Source organism: Fundulus heteroclitus, chromosome 7 (genome assembly GCF_011125445.2).
Source record: "Fundulus heteroclitus isolate FHET01 chromosome 7, MU-UCD_Fhet_4.1, whole genome shotgun sequence".
Taxonomy (NCBI): Eukaryota; Metazoa; Chordata; class Actinopteri; order Cyprinodontiformes; family Fundulidae; genus Fundulus; species Fundulus heteroclitus.
The window spans coordinates 34896080-34913481 of NC_046367.1; the positions used below are offsets into that span (position 1 = coordinate 34896080).

The window sequence follows — 17402 nt, forward strand, 5'->3', positions numbered from 1 at the left end:
ATCAGATGTAACTACAGTGGCTACTGAAACTTAACTTTCATAATATGATGACACACATATCTGTATACCGGTAAAGGAGGGACATCAAGTCCAAATGATTTCCATGCCCTTGATCCCAAATGCACACGCTTGCACGCTGTTTGGTATAAAATAACGTTCTTTCTTTCAATGTTTGATGTGAGTACTAGTAAAGGTAAATCTAGCGGGAACCAAGTGAAGCGCAACATTATTTGACACACTAGGAGACTTGGATTTATAACTATTTTATTCAGCCAAAAAGTTTTGTTTCCTTTAGGACATGAGTCTGGTATTTCTTACAAGAAAAGCAAGACTGTTGAGTATCAGTTTCGAAAACATATCTCTATATTTGCCTTTTTCAATAATCACTTAAAATCTCATTATTTGCAGTAATAAAACACTTTATATAACGCCTTATGAGTCTATTGCATGTATCCACTAGTATTTTGCTGATTTATCTTAGGTGATGACCTCCAAATCTTTGAAGTAAGAAGGCCTCCTTGCCATCACCCTAAACTTTAGCTCCCTCCACAGTTTCTCTATCTTATTCAAGTTAGGACTAATTTTGCTTCAAGTTGGAAGAAAAATGTTGATCAAATTTAGAAAATCCTTTTAAATCCAATTCTGTGATGGGAATGAATAATTTTGGATTTAACCTTTTATTTAAGATGAGATGTTAAATTTTTTATCAGGTAAAATTTTTCCCAATTCTGTAATATGGACAGTTCTAATTTATACCATTGTTTAGAATAACTAAGATCAAAGTTAGAAATTTCAGATGTTATTAAATTATGCTGCTTTTCAATTCTGATTACCTTTTTCCTCTAATGTACAGTCAGAGCCAAGAAATCTTAGATGTCAGAAAATATCAATTATAGATTCCCTTTAAATGTCACATGTTAATATATCAATTTACACAACATAATTATAAATACAGTCATGGATAAATAAATAGTATCAGAGTATAAATGTTTCCATGCACAGGTGAAGAACAGTGTATTGTCCTCACAAATTCTCTAAGACTGACGTCTGAGGGAAGCAGATAGGAGAAGCCATAGAGTAGTCATTCCTACTCACCACTATTAGATGAAAGCTACCGTTTCATATTTCCACTATACAGTATTAGTAAAATAATATGTTATCTGCTGGGTTGATATTGATAGTAGCAACATTTTTGAAAGGTGCGAGACAAATGTGGTTCAGACTCTAATGCTGCAGAGAATGAAAATCTATCAAAAATGTGAAAACCTGCCATCAAAGTGACCTCCAATGTGAAACCACATTTAGTTTCTAGCAGTACACCTAACAAGTTCGAAATAATCAGTGTTGTGCACAAATGTCTTCAAATTCGAAATCAATGACTTTTTAAGGAACTTTGATTATGATAATAGTGTTTTTGCTTGATGAAAATACATGATGAGCTAAACCTTCCCTGCTGAGATTGTACAATTTTCTATTTAGGAGCGAACAAAATTCTGTAAAACTGGGAAATTATATCCAAGTGACTGCTGTGTGTACGCACATGCATGGCTTATACTGTTACACACACAAATCTGTTTTGATAAGGACCTTTTATTGCTAACACGCACGTGTCTTCTCTTGTCTTAAGCTTAATATTATCTCAAGAGCCATGCCCTAACCATAAAAACTCAGGTTATGCTGAGTCGTGTCTGCACCTGGATCTTATTGGTGCTGTGCAGCGAGTCCAGCTGCCAGTTTGCCGGTACAGCAAACGGTTGAATAAACTCCTGTCACTTCTGACTTTTCTTTCTTAGATGCTGCTACAGAGCTAGGTTCATATGCATTTAACTATCTTGAGCACCTCAGGTTATGTGCTTCTGTGGTTAATAATGGGGAAAAAAACTAGCACAGATGTTTCTAACGTTACACGTGAAAGGATTTTGTGTCAGCTGATCTGGTTGAAGAGAATATAACACGCGTGTGATATATATATATATATATATATATATATATAGATATATATATATATGTGTGTGTGTGTGTATATATACGTGTGTGTGTGTGTATGTATGTATGTATGTATATATATACATATATATATATATATATATATATATATATATATATATATATATATATATCCTTCTAAACGTCAGAAGTGTTATTTTACACGTCAGCAATATTATGCAGTTGGGGAGGATTGAAGAATATAACATTTTATTTGATAAAGCCTCATTGGCTTTGTTTTATTTGTCGTGCTGAGACCCAGCGCTTCATCGTTTCAAAATAAAATTACAACTGCACTGAGTGCATCGGCATTAATTGCCATGTTTGAAAATTATTTTCAGTTGTGATCCTTCAACTTTCTTAACGCAGACAAAAGATTTCTAAAAATTATTGATATGCAAATGCAAAAAATTAAGATACTAAATGCAATAAATGAAACAATTATTAGACGAAATTTTCTCGAGGATATATGCAGTCCTTGATTTTTCACACTGACCAGACCAGGTGGATTCTAACCTTCTTGTCCCAACATCCAAATATCGTGAATTTAATATTTGTTTTCTTTAAGATGTTGAGGTGAATTACTCCTTTATTGTGGTTTGTGTCTGTGCTCTGATCCTGCCGTTTCTCTGATTTAGAGCCTTATAACCAATCGCTGAGGAGAAGGCGGGAGGACAAACATAGGTGGGTGGGGGGTGGGGCGGGGCTGGCTGGTTATTTTATTTATTTTATTTCATTTTTTATTTTTTTTCAACAGCACGCCAGCTCCCGTCACTTGCGTGTGTGCTGCAGGGGAAGCGACGCTCAAAACGCGGCAGGATCAGGTTAAAAACCCCGACTCTTATCGATCTGTGGATGAACCACGAGTTCACAGCGCGAACGCAAAGCTTCCTCCTCTCCCCTCCTTCTTCTTGATGCCCGAGTTGTCTCGTTTTGTGGCCTGACTGAGAGGACCAACCTCCTTTAACTGCATTGCCTCTGCGTCTGCTGGCTTTTGGCTCCTCATTCTCCTCCTGTTACTGGCAGCTACGGGGTTGTGACATTTTTTTTTCTGCAGAAAGCGAGGGGAACAGAGTGGACTGACCTGACCGAAGTTTTCTTTTCGGTTATTTTTTCTTTTTTTCCTCTTTTTTTCTTAAAGCTGTTCTTTTATGAAAAAATATCTCTGCTCCGGTCCCCAATTAAGAAAATCGGGTTACTGAGGTGCGGGATTTGTTTCCATGCTCAGGAGCAGAGCTCACGTTAGGATGCATGGGGAAGATGAAGTTGTGTAGTTTAAGTGGCTTTTGGTGCACAATCTGAGATGAGATAGACGACCTGCATCTGCAACGTTGGCTGAAATCCTCACATCAGAGTGGATCGCTCTGTATGGACAAACACATTGAGCTCAAGATGAGGTGCAATTGTGACTTTTTGAACTGCACCTAAGAAAAAGAGGGGGGTCCCTCTGCACATCCTGCTTCCACAGGAAGAGACGCTTTTTTCCTGTAGCTGGCAAACGAACTGGGGTTGCTGCATCAAAGTGAATACTGGGAAAACAAAGAGAGCAGATCTCCTGTTGTATTCTCTTTGTCACTGACTTAAAAAAGGTTCGCCAGAACGACTGAAAATGAAGAAGTTTCGGAAGGTGCTGGACGGTTTGACCACCTCCTCCCCGGGAGGGACCATGGGTTCCCCATCGTGCGGCAGCGCGGCTGGGACTCCCACCGCGGCGCCAACTCCCAGGGATATCGACGTCCAGGAGACGCTGGTGTCAGAAAACTTTCAGCTGTGTAAGGTGGGTAAAGGCATTTAGCTGCAGCTCTGCAACATCAGAGAAGGTGCAGGGTCAATAACAGCATCGACCGGCTTTTACGTTAGCTCCAACACCATTTTTTTCTTACATGTTACGTGCGCAAATGGGAATATTTGGGGTAATTTCCTGGCATATAAAGATCAGCCCCCCTTAAAAGTTAGTTTTGAGTTCTGACCCGTGGATCTCCAGCCCGCGGCGTCGACTCTTCAGCACCATGGACAGCTACCTTAAATGAAACAGTCACATATTCAACACCCGCTTCTGTTGGACTTTAAACGATGAGATAAGGTGTCGCGTTTGCTCGACATCTAAGCAACTTTGTAAAAGAACTGCCGATGAAGCCGCCGTTTGTGTAAGTGTTACAGTATACAGTTTGCGGGCAGTCTCCGGTTCCCATCTGTATGTGCAGCACGGCTCCCGACATGAGCGCGTTGTGTAGCCGCAGTCGCTCACGCACATGTGCTACAAACAGTGCAAAGGGAGTCAATGAATAGCAACCAACCCCGTTGCATCAGCAAGCGAGCACGAATGGTGTGGCAGCGATGACATAACTGGTGTCCCTCCCTTTGCATAAAAAAAGTGCACATCAAGCCAGCGGAGGGGCCCTGCAGTGCTGTCCTAGCTGATGCGCTTTTCACTAGCAAGGAGGAAAAGAATGAGGGAGGGGGGTGAAGCTGAATGCATGGGTGGGGGTATTTATAGCAGCCACTGTCGTCCTTAGCAGCCAATTTTCTGAATAGATTTTGCTGTGTTTATTCTTTACCCCTCGCAGAAACTGGGGTACATTGTGGGTATGGTTGTTAATAATTCATTGAAAAGCCGAGAGAGGGTGAGAGAGAGAGAGAGAGAGAGAGAGAGAGAGAGAGAGAGAGAGAGAGAGAGAGAGAGAGAGAGAGAGAGAGAGAGAGAGAGAGAAGGAGAGAGAGCGAAAAACAGGCTTGTTTTGCGGAGCTTTATCATTATTGGGCAGAGTAAAACTGGTTGGGGAGGGAGTGGGTTGGTGAAGACTGAAGAGGGAGGTTGATTCACAAGCTAAGAAAGATGCTGCAGAGCACTGTATAGCAAGTAGGAGAATTTGCTAGAAAAAAAGCTGGACAATATAGCCTGGTCCCATGCAGGAGGCTGCATTTCCTCACTTAGTGGCTCAATACATAGATGCATTGACTTAAATTCACCTGAGAAAGCTATGCACGCAGAAATCTACTGTCCACCAATAATTTTTAGCATGTTTTCATTGAGTATGGACAGCTTTGGTTTCTTTTTCTCTCAGCCACAGAGAAACGGTGGAGAGAGGGGGACCTGGATATGTCTTAGATGCTATTTTTCTGCATTACATATAAGATTCCAGATGGAATGAAAAGGCCGTATATGAGATTGGCATCGTATGCATACTGGGGTAATAGCTCCATTACGTATCTATTGTACGGCAAGGATGTGCTCATATTTCCCACCATCTAAAGAGAATTCTGCTCTCTCATGTCAAGCAGAGCAGGATGTTGTGCAGACCAACAGTACCTTCAGTATAACTTCATGTCATGTACAGAGACAGATAACAACCTTGTTTTACACAAATTAAGCCCTTATTGCAAATTTAAGTTGATTGTAATTTTTAAATGTTATAAAAAGCGACGAAAAGTTATATGACTCACTGTTGAGGTAAGCCTGATAAGCACATCGAAACACAAAAGCCTGTTTCTGAAACGTATTATCGCCCAGGAGTTTATTTAACTTCCAACAGACAGAAAAATGAGGGATACATCTAATTTTAACCCTCCATTCATTATCCCAAATATATTTAGACAGGATCTAGACTTTCTGGTAGGGATGTAAATCTGTCAGCTGGTGCAGTAAGACGTGTGGGAGTGCTTGGCAAAGTTCTCAAAGTTAGTCATGACTCCTATCCTCACTGTGCAGTGTAGGAAGATGCAATAACACATTTTTATGTAATACTGTGTTTTTGTTTACATTTAGTACAAAGACATTCTGCTTAAGTGGTTACAGCTGAGATGCTGAAACAAGCTTTTAGTGAAGTCTCTCTCAAAAGGGAAGGAGCTAATGAAGGAAACGCAAAGCATGCTGGTGGGGAGGAGTCTCAGTGGCTCTACATATTGATTTTGTTTAGAGAGGGAAATGAGTTCATTTTGTGTTAAAGGTAGAAAGACAAAATAACAATTCATACCAAATAGAAATTCAGTGTGCCAGGTGGTAGCTGAAATCTGTCCTGTTTCTTCAAAATATCTATTATTATTTATTTATTGCTTATTAACGTGCTTGGCAACAAACAATTGTGGGTGAAGTAATGTGATGCACCCTTTACATTGTATAACTGGTAATGAAACAATTGAATATAGACTTTAAGCCGAGCTGACTTTTATTTACCTGTGTACTTTTTATAATCAGAAGTATGAATTTGCATAATTCAAACAAAGCTTACTGCAATCATAAATTGTAAAAGGTGAGATTCAGCTTTTGTATACAATTCTCATAAGAAAAAGCAACAGTATTGCACAATTATAAGTTTAGCAGAACACCGACAAAATAACCACAAAAGTTCAGACAATACTTTGTAGAGCCACCTTTTCTGACAATTCCAGCAGCAAGTGGCTTTGGATAAGTCTCTGTGAACTTGCCACATATTGCCACTGAGATCTTAGCCCATTCCTCTAGCAAAAACTACTCCAACTCCTTCATGTTGGATGGTTTTTCACTTGTGAACAACCTCAAGTCTGATCACAGGTCATCAATTGGATTGAGGTCTGGCCTTCCGTCACTTTCAAATGTTACCCCTTTAACCGCTTGAATGTTGTTTTAGCAGTATGCTTTGGTTCATTGTCCTACTGGAAGGTGAACCAACATCCCGGTCTCAAATTACTGGCAGACTAGCACAGGTTTTGCTCAAGAATATCCCTGCATTTAGCACCATTCACCCCCTCCCTATACTTGGACCAGTTTTCCACTCCATGCTGCTGAAAAACATCCCCACAGTATGATGTTACCAACACCATGTTTGATTGTGGGGAAGGTGTTCTTGGAATGATGGAATGTGTTGGGTTTGTGCCAGAAGAGAAAAATGATCTCACCAGACTAGATCACCTTCCTCCATACATTTGGGGAGTCACTGACATACCTTTTGGCAACCTCAAAGCATTTTCAGGACATTCTTCCATAAAGCCCCACTCTATGAAGCGTACGGCTTATTGTGATCCTGTAGTCCTGGGGTCACCAGCATGGTGCCCCTGGAGACCAAGTAGCCCCCAAGGATCACATGCGGTGCCCTCGAGCCTGTTCTAAAAATAGCACAACTCTTCAGTGAGCTGTATCAAAAATGCAATTTGTTCCCAAGCTCTTCCTTTATAATGACACTTGCATTTATACAGATTTAAAAATCACAATATCTAAAAAAAAAAGCATTAAAATGTGTTTATTTTACATAAACTTAAGGTGAACTGACTGTTCGTAGCCCTTTGTATAACAGTACCAGTCAAGTAGCTCTCAGTTTTAAAAATGGTTGGTGATCCCTGCTATAGACAGATCTGTCCCCATCTCTGCTGTGGAGCTCTGCAACTCCTTCAGGGTTACCTCTGGTCTCTGTGCTGCCTCTCTGATTAATGCCCTCCTTGCCTGTTCTGTGAGTTCTGGTTGGTGGCCCTCTCTTGGCAGTTTTGTTGTGGTACCATGTGCTTTCCAACTGAAGATGATGGATTTGATGGTGCTTCAGGGGAACATCAAATATTTGTATATTTGTTGTACTCTCAACTACTTTATCCCTTACTTGTTTGGAGAGCTCCTTGGTCTTCATGGTCTGATGCTTCTTGCTTAGTGGTAGAACCACTGAGCCTTTGGAGCCTAAAAAAGTGGTGTGTTTATATTGACAGACCATGTGACACTTAGATTGCAAACTGGTGGACGTCATTTAACTAATTATGTGACTTCTGAAGATAATTGGTTGCATATTAAGTTTTTAGGGGCTTCATAGCAAGGGGCATGCCAATTTTCATTTTTTTAATTATATTATTCTTTTCTTATATATATTTTTGTCATTTAATAATTCTGCAATCCACTGTAATGTATGTAGCCACACTTGAGAACTGCTGTTCACAGATACTTTCCATGCAGTATGATTGATCTTAAGCTACTGTGCAAAGAACAACAGCCAGAAATAAACCTGTTCATGTGCAAGGCTGATAGAGACACATCCCAAAAATAATTGCCGCTATATTTGTGCCAAGGGAGCTGAATGCAAATGCATGTCACACCAGAATTCTGAATACAATTATTTATATATTTTGTTCACCTCACAGTTATGCACGACTTAGTTTTGGACTATTGCATAAAATCCCACAAAAATGCATTGAAAGTTATGATTGAAACATGATAAAGTGCAGTAAATATCCAAGCCATATGCATGTTTGCATGTGCTGAATTTCATAAGCGTTATGTGATCCCAAAAAACATTAGAATATCTAACTTCCACAATTCATGGACAAGACTATTATCAGACATGACCAAGTTGCTAAAATAGCACAAAAATATCTGCCTAAATTGAGGTGCAGCCGGCAGTTTCAATCATAATCTTCAATGACACTGTCACTGAATAATGCTTCTTCTATATCGGAAAATGAATGATCTACATTAAGCATCAAATTGGTACAATTTGACTTTAATGACTGTTATTCACATTTGTTGAGTTTTTTTCATCCAAATGACTTCATTCATATTGCATGTGTCACTCCCAATTTACCGCATAACCCCTCTGAAGAGAAGTCCTGTCTGTTGAATTCTGCTAAAGGAAAAATCATGGTTTCCATATTCATGTCAACATGAAGATTATGACTCTTGGTATATTCATGGGATTTCTGAATAAACGTATGATCACGGAATTAGGGAAACATATAATATATTCTGATAGATAAGCCATATTTTGATAACATATGAGCACATTAAAAAACGGACAAATTGAGATAAAAACGATATTTCTTTAAAAAGATGAAAGATGTCAGTAAAATATTTATATTTATTCTGAATATTCAGAAGATTCAAATAAGTGTAGATTGTTTGTGTGTACCCATGTACAATGGTAGCTTTTAAAATGGCTACCTGTGATAAAACTATTCTTTTCTGTATGAACATTCTGGCACTCTTATGCAATCCCTTTACTCCAACTTGTCTGAAAACATGGGGTTACTCATATAGACTCAGTATGCGCTGGCAGAAGTCTCATTAGATATTAGAATATATAGAAAAGAATAAAAGGACATAAAAGTATTGATACATCGGATCAGAAAGCAGTCGAGCAGTAGGGTGATTTTGGTGCAGCATTTCTAAAGTGATTTGGGTTGGACGGCTGAAAATGTTTGAGATGCATGATGTGCAAAGGTGTGCAAGGCATTTAGCTCCCTCAAAAATAAGCCTTACAATTGCTGTCTTGTGTGTGATTAGACTGACGCAACTAGCAGAAGTAAAGGCTCTCACATGTGCAGACATGAGTCTATGGACACGCACTGACACTATACATTCCCCGGCTTTGTCCCACTGGCAGAACGAGTGGGAAATGTAGGACTTTGTCACAAGATATGTAAGCAATAGGTACGCGTGACTATGAAGGGGAAACATCTGCGGAGTGTCCATGCGGAGTCCGCACGGTTCACAGTATGCGGACAGTACGCCCGAGTATGTGGGAGCCTTAAGGATGACAGAAATTGCGAAATAAGACCCTGATCTTTCTCTTATGATGCTGTCAAACAGTTTCAAATCTTTGCCATGTAAATTGATGCATTTAAAAACGCAGACACCAATAGAACATTCTTCTAAGGGCCTGAGTAGAAGACAGCTGGACGTTTCTCATGTCTTGGCTAATGCAGTTCATTGTAGTGAGACCTCTTTTTATGGAAAAGCTAAACAGCAGCCACACAAATGGGTGGCCCACCATAAAAGAGCAAACTCATCAGGTCAAGACTCAATGGGTAATTTATCTCTCAAGGACAAGGGACACTCGTTTGAAGACAGCAATATGCAAAGTCCGGACAGGAGAGAAGCAGAAGAACCCATCAATGTTAAAGATGAAAAATTGACACTAAGCAGAGAAGTTGGCTTCAGGTTTTATCTTCCTAACAACATTTGGTTAACCCTTCTCCCCAGGCGGTGTTGGAGCATTCACGCCTTGGGACATGTAACCTAAACAACTCACTTGGCATTGTTAGAGACTCATCTAGAATGTCAAGCAACAATGACCCAAACATTGAGCTAAAGATAGAGGGTGACTCACCTATTCTAGTCTCCTCCTTAGTAATACTAATGATGCATTAGTGGGATTGTTATGACTTGTATAAACCTGTTGCTTTCATCCATGTTAAAAACAAAGAAAACCTTTTGGATAAGAGGGGTAAGTTCTTACTGAAAGAAGAGAAAACTGCTAGTGGTCTTCATCATAAGCAGTTAGGATCGTCAGGTCTGGATAATTGAGAATAGACAGACGCAAAGAGCATTTAATGAAAAGTCAAGTCCTGCCATGTCTTTAAAATATGTGTGTCACTTATGATGAATCTCTGCTTTGTGTTTGGCATGTGTATTGGAGTCAGAGGTGCAAATTTAGAGTGTCTTAAAGTCACCGTCTCAATTTTACAATTGTTGATCATAAATTGAAAGCCCTACATAGGCTACAAGTGGTTCTGTCACAAGATTGTTAGTGGAATTGATCCACAAATAACAGCAAATTGTGTGCCATGTCAACCACTGCAAATATTTAGCATACTGGTGTAGCTTAATTTTCTTTGGTACAGACAGAGTGTCTGTGTAGTGTAGTCAGAGGTTAAGTAGCCTTTTTATTTGGACATTTAAGTATGCTTTTTGTTGTGAATTTATGTGGTGTATATCGAAACAGTGTGACAGCAGTATCAACGCTGAAGGTGTGAACATACTGCAACCATTAAAGTTGTTGAAGTTATGTTACTGGCAGTGTCTATTTATTTTCCATTTTGATCCCCATATTACATGCTTTTCTCCTAAATACATTTACATCAGTATTTTTGTTTACAATACTTTTCGATATGAGGCAAACAAATATACTTTAATGTGGTCTGATGTTGAAAGAAAAGTTTAGTTGTGTTTGCTGTGGTCTTATATTAATATAACTTCTATCCCCTTAGCCATAATAATTTCCCATAAATAAATGAAAGAATTATGTATATTGGATTTCTTTCTTCAGCTCCACATCTGCACTTAAATATTAATTTCTAACTTTTGATACATAATTCTTTGTATTACATTTTTTAATTAAACATTCCCTAAATGGTGTGCTACTAGGTCATCTTGGCCTAAATGCATTTTTAAATCTCCTTTAATAAGTGATTAATCTCAGAAGGAGAAGTACAATTACCCAGAGCAGCAGCACAGCTGTGTTTTGAATTAGATACTCTTAATATTTCCATCTCCTCTGTGCCTGTTAGGACGTAAAGATGGAACTCGTTACACAAAAAAAGAAAAAAAAAGAATACTTTGTGATATTTCTTGGAGCACTTTCAGGTGAAGCAACACAAGCTGACCCTAAAAACAAATCTTGGTTAAGTGTTTCGTGGGTAAGACTATGCATTCAGGTAAACTTGTAGGTGACTTTTAGAATTATTTTTGTAAAGTTTTTGTTTTTTTGACTGTTGTGACATAAAGAAACTGGAACCTTACATTTTGGAAATCTACTGACATTTTATCCGTTCTGTAAAACAAATGCCAAGGCGGCCACCCTCCAACATATCCTGGAGATATGGGACGCTCCATCAAGGAGTTCTATCAACCCATCAACACTAGCAGATTTCTAACACATACACATCCATGACTTATATAGCCATGTGTCATGTAAACAGTTATCAGTCCTGCAGCAGATGTTAGCAGACATTGTTTTATATTTTGTGTATTAATGCCAAGTGAAACATAAATCTTTAGTATTCAAAAAAGCCTCTAGATTTTTGATCAGTCATTGCTTAAATTCTTGCCTAAAACTGCTTTATTAAATGCTATAACTATACTGATCTTCTAACATACTAGAAGTATACTGATAATGAATCTGGCTTCAATTATATTAATCTCAAACTCCAGTCACAAGACATGTAAGCATATAATATTCATGATATTTATAGAATAAAAAAATCAATCAAACAGAAATGGGGCTTTTGTATTTTTTTTTATTTAAAAATATGTCAATCCAAAATGATCCATTCATCTTGTAAGAATAGATTCAGAATTTTTTATTTTTATTTTATTAAAACAAGGAGCTGTTTTCTTATAGGAAATGAGACGGACATATATTCAGAGATAATAAAACAGCATAGGAGGAGCATAGTATGTTTAAAAAGAAAATCTGTTTTTATTTACATCTTACTAAAATATGGCATGCCAAAAATTATTCACGGCCATCACAATAATCAACAAAAAATCGTATTGGCATTATGATAATTAAACATTTGATATGGCTTACCAGCATTTTCCACTATCTATCTATCTATCTATCTATCTATCTATCTATCTATCTATCTATCTATCTATCTATCTATCTATCTATCTATCTATCTATCTATCTATCTATCTATCTATCTATCTATCTATCTATCTACAAAGCCATTTACCCAAGCCTAAACAGTATTACTTTGATGCAAGACAAATTCCATACTGGTCTGACAATAAAGGTATACTGTATTGTATTGTACAGGGAAGCATTTGCAATGCTCCAACGTTTATTAAAATAGCATTGGGGGTTAAGGTTTGAGATGGGGATCAGGCTTAATTGATCTACTTAAAGAGAGTGTTCATTAGATGTTTTTCATTAGGGGGGGGGGGGGAAATTAATGTAATTTGCAGAAACCTTTCAGAAGAGAAATCTTGGGCCGTAGCTCTAACCTTCTTGTCATTTCCAAAGTCATTTTAGGTGATCATTTGTTTACTAAGCTCGTGTTCCAAGTTTAGTATATCAGAGTTTACCCCTGCCTTTCTCTGCATCTCCTTCCTCCGTCAGTACGATATATTTGCTCGTAGGATGACATCACCCTCGCTCCCTCAGCAGCGACCCCACAAGCTCTCCATGGGTGTGATGACATCAGTGGGTTGACTTCCAGCTAGTCTCACATTACCATGTGTCGGCTGCCTGTCAGAAGCCACTGTGTGGGATCAATTAAGGAGTAGCTGATGTCAGGCGAGGAGGATAGTGTAGAGAGAGAAAAAAAACAACAACATATAGGATACCTTTTCTGCAATCTATATTCACGTGGAGCATAGGATTCTGTTTTCTCAGCATCTACCGGAAACAGTGAACCCTTTAAAACACAACCTAGATGCATTTATCTAAAGTCGATGAAATGCTATGTAAAAACGCGAGCTATTGTGTCATGCTCTGCATTTTGTTTGTGTCTGTGACAGCATGTGTCTGAGAGAGCGAACGAGAAATAGACGCCTCTTGATTTTGTGTGGGCTTTCAAACACTTTGTCCATTCAGTGACAGCAGACGGCCTGCCTCACCTCACGCTGTGCAAATATAATCAAGTGAGCTTTTCAAACAGATCACTGCTTCACTTAGTTTTCTGTGTTTGCACTCTCATGTGGAATGAGCTCATGCAATGCTTTTGTGCGTGTGTGATGTGGTTCATTTTGAGGACGGAATTCAAATTGTGTCCATTTGTAAGAAACACAACAATAATACTACCTGCATGGCGACATTGCTAGAGCTAATGAAAGTCATCATAAGCCCAACGATGACACAAAGCACAATATCTGTATTGCCAGCTCACACTATGATAAATACTTGGACACACAGGACATGTAAAACTAAGTTGTTTCCTCTCTCACCACATGCTAGCTCAAGATGAAGGATTGCTGCAAGTTGGTCCTATTTAAATGTAACTTTATTCCATTATAACAAGGATCAACTTGGAATGTATGTAATCAAATCTGAATATCATTCTATGTTTGTCAGTAAGACTAGTATTGTTTCAATTTTATATTTATGGACATAAATAAGACCTGTTTTTTTTGTGTAAAAATGCCTTTAGATTACATTACTTGTGAATTGGTTCACAATACTAAAACACGTACGAATATTTAAGGATAAGGAAATAACTAAAGAAAGCTCAAAGTAGAGAATATAAACAGGAAATAAATAACTAAAATAAAAAGAAAATCAAAACCAAACAGTTTTGATTAGGCCTTAATTGGGATCATCAGATCATCATTTCCAACCATAATTCACACTATGCAATTTATGTGCATAATAGAAGCAATAATCAAACAGGTGCAAATGGATATATTTTTGGTTTAAAACTACAAGCTACGACTAAAGACGGATCTCCAGCAAATATTTAATCTCACATAGTATTTGTTCATGATATATTTAATGTGTAAGGCGTCTGTCTTCTATAAGCTCGTTAAAGATCTCATTAAAATCTACTTGGCTTCTTGTTTACCTGAAGCTCAGCTCTTAAGACCATCATATGGAGCAGCATATCAGGAAACACGTGCTAAAGCATCAGATTGTTTTTCCATGATCACATTCAAATATTTGTTCTTTCAGTCGCCACAAAACATGCAGAAGACAAACTGGCAAAGTGAACTCTTTGCCATTATCCACCCTTGCTGATTTAATATATGATGGACTGACAGCCCGGCTGTTTTGATTTATAAGGTTAAACCAGATGTATCGTACATCCTCACGGGCTGCTTTGTGACCTCAGGGGTTTCATGAAAACATGACACAAAGCCGAAGCCTGCAGTCTTAACAATCACCCTTCCGCCCACGCACACACGTGCACGCATTGCTCTGCGATTACATAAAATGAATTATGTATTTGTGGCTGTCAAGCCCACGCTCTCATCTGAAGTGATATGTGCTTAACATTAAAGGGTCAAATGCAAAAGAATGATGTTAAATGCTGCCAAATAAAAAGAAGCCGAATGCTGCATGTGTCATCGGAGCATTTTACTGCAAGTAACCAAGCGAATTATAATTTTCTTTGCAGAAAGAAGTCAGGTATTAAAAATTGTAATGCAAGGACAAGGGAAACAGAATAGAAAGAGGTCAAATTTGAAAAAGAACACAGTGAAATCTAACAAAGTACATTTTTGATAAAGCATACTAAAATATAAGCTCTACCAAGTACAAAATGATGACATTAAAGTCTTTATAATACTGGCGGAAAGTTCGGGAGCCAACTTCTAATATTACTCACTCTTTATTGAAATATGGTAATGTTTTTCCCCTCTTCTATTGTTTGCAGAGTGCTGTGAAAAGCTATTTTCCCCTTTCAGGGTTTCAGTTTTTTTTGTTGCACTTTTTTTTCAGATCATCAGACATTTACTTTGCCTTGCTACTTCTAGCTTGATTACTTCTTGAACTCCAGAATCAACAAATTCAACACATTATGGCCTGATCTAAAGAACTTCAAGAATGTAGAAAATAGTAATTGGCATCTCTAGATCTTTAAAGAGTTACATAACCCTTTCTAAGCCTTTGCAACTCCAGCGAAACACAGCAAGAGCTATGTTCCACAAATGTAAAAAGAGTAACAGTGGTGAACCTTCTAAAGAGTGGCCAGCTTACCAAAGTTATTCCAAGAACACAATGTTGACTCATCCAGGAGTCATAAAAGAACCCAAGCGACCTCTAAAGCTCAACAGGCCTAGCATACCTCAGTTAAAGTACATGTTCCTCATTGAACAAGAAAAAGACTGGACAGAAATGGGAGAGTTCCAAGCCCAAAAACCCTTGCTGACTAAAAAGAACAAAAATGCAAACAGAAACTTACAATTCCCAGACAAAACATCTTGATGATTCGAAAATGTTTTGAAAATATCCTGTCCACTGCAAAAAGGGAACAAAAAGCAAGTATAAAAAAAAATAAAAATTTATTCATCCTTGATTTGAGCAGGTAAATAAGATTATGTGCCAATGGAATCAGCATTTTCACCCCCAAAATAATTTTGGAAATAATAGATGATTAGATATAGACTGCACTTGAAATAAGATAATGGAGATGAGTTTGGTCCTATTGTAAGTTCAAACATGTTATTCCGTTGGCAGACCATTTAAACATGCCCATTCAAATTAAGGAACACTAATTTCAAGTAAATTTTACTGTCTTTATGTGCCGTTTTGGCAGCGTAAATAGACAAGACAAAAGTGGAGCTTTGCTTTAAGGTACTTATCATTTTACATCTAGGGTAAAACTACTGCAGCATTTCAGAAAAAGAAAATCATTACAGTAAAAATGGTGGTGGCAGTGTGACGCTGGGGCTACTTTGTTGCTTCGTGAGCGAGACAACAGAACCACAGATTCTGCTCCCTGCCAGAAAACAGTTTGTGACCTTAAACTCAAACGCATTTGGGTTACGCAGCAGGGAAATGGTGCAATGCCCATCAGCAAGTCTTCATCTGAAAAAAGGAAACTTATGGGGGGCATATCTATGTACGTAAATCTGATAGAAATGCTTTTAAATGATCTTGAACAGGGAATTTGAAATGACAACCTCTCCAGTGTGGCTCTATAAAACAATTCTATAGTGAAGAGTGGGCCAAAGCTATCTGCTGATATGCAAAAGACTCTTAAGCTGTTTTCCCAAATGCTTAATGGCAGTTGTTGCTGCCAAGGGTGAGAGAACCAGTTATATTGTCCCACTGTTGGCGCAATTAGTTTTTCATGTGGGGCCAGGCTCCTTTCCCTTAATAGATAACACAATAAATTTACTCAGGTCATGATTGGCTGGCACAAATTCTGTTGACTGTGAGAAAATTTCAATTATTGAAGAAAACTATAAGGGGGAAAATACATTTTCACAGCACTGTCCCTCTTTGCATCTATCCTCTTTGTATTTGCCGCAGCAATTGCTCATGGTCACATGGCTTGTTACCTGAACTGGCGATTATCTTTAAGGTCACAAATTGAGCGTAAGAGCCAGAACTGTGACAATCCTTGTGAAGTTGCAGATGGCATCTCAGTGCCTTTGATGAAAATGGCCAGAAACAGGGACTACTTACACAGTAGGCCATACCCTCATAATAAGCAAAGAGAAAAAAACCTGCAACATTGACTATCTAAATAAACACACTCTCCATTCCCGAGTCAAGAACTGGGGCTTGATACTGTATTATGTAATATTACAGTGTATTCTGTCATTATATTTTACAAGCCAGTGATTATTTTGTTTTGTTAAATATCCCAAATTTCTCGTTGCTAGGCAGCGTTATTCATTACACATGAGTTTTATCTATTGGAATGACGTTGAAGATTGTGTTTTTTTTTTAAAACACAAGTAAAATGTTTTTTTTTTTATTGTTTTTGGTTGATATCAAATAGGTACAATGAGACAGAAGGAGGAGGAGATAGTGTCTATCTTCAGACGATGCCTAAGCTGCAGTGTTACAGAGAGTACTCGGTCAGCAATTGGCTCTTTTTCAGCCTGCATTCAGTCTACATTGTAACAAGCTGTACTGGCCACAGCTACGTCATTACCTTTTTAGTTTTAGCTCAGAAATACAAAACAGCGAAGCGACTGTGGCTCAGTCAAAAGAGCAGTCGTTTTGATATCAGATAGTTGTGGGTGAGGTACTAGCTTCCTTCCTACCTAAAGTGGGAGTGCCCCAGGTTGT

The 17402-nt window shown here is 38.2% G+C and overlaps 1 protein-coding gene across 12 annotated transcripts in view; it reads left to right on the forward strand.

Annotated features, from left to right (window-relative positions):
• The first annotated feature begins 2715 nt into the window (after positions 1–2715).
• Positions 2716–17402, forward strand: part of stxbp5l (syntaxin binding protein 5-like) — a 206221-nt gene continuing 191534 nt past the window's right edge. For 7 of the 12 annotated variants that reach the window (XM_036139555.1, XM_036139558.1, XM_036139560.1 and 4 more), the window contains exon 1: positions 2717–3763. In XM_036139555.1, coding sequence (XP_035995448.1) covers positions 3596–3763 — 168 coding nt within the window. In that variant the 5' untranslated portion in view covers positions 2717–3595. Of the gene's footprint in view, positions 3764–17402 lie in introns of all 12 variants that reach the window. The other 5 variants (XM_036139550.1, XM_036139553.1, XM_036139551.1 and 2 more) reach the window with 1 other exon arrangement.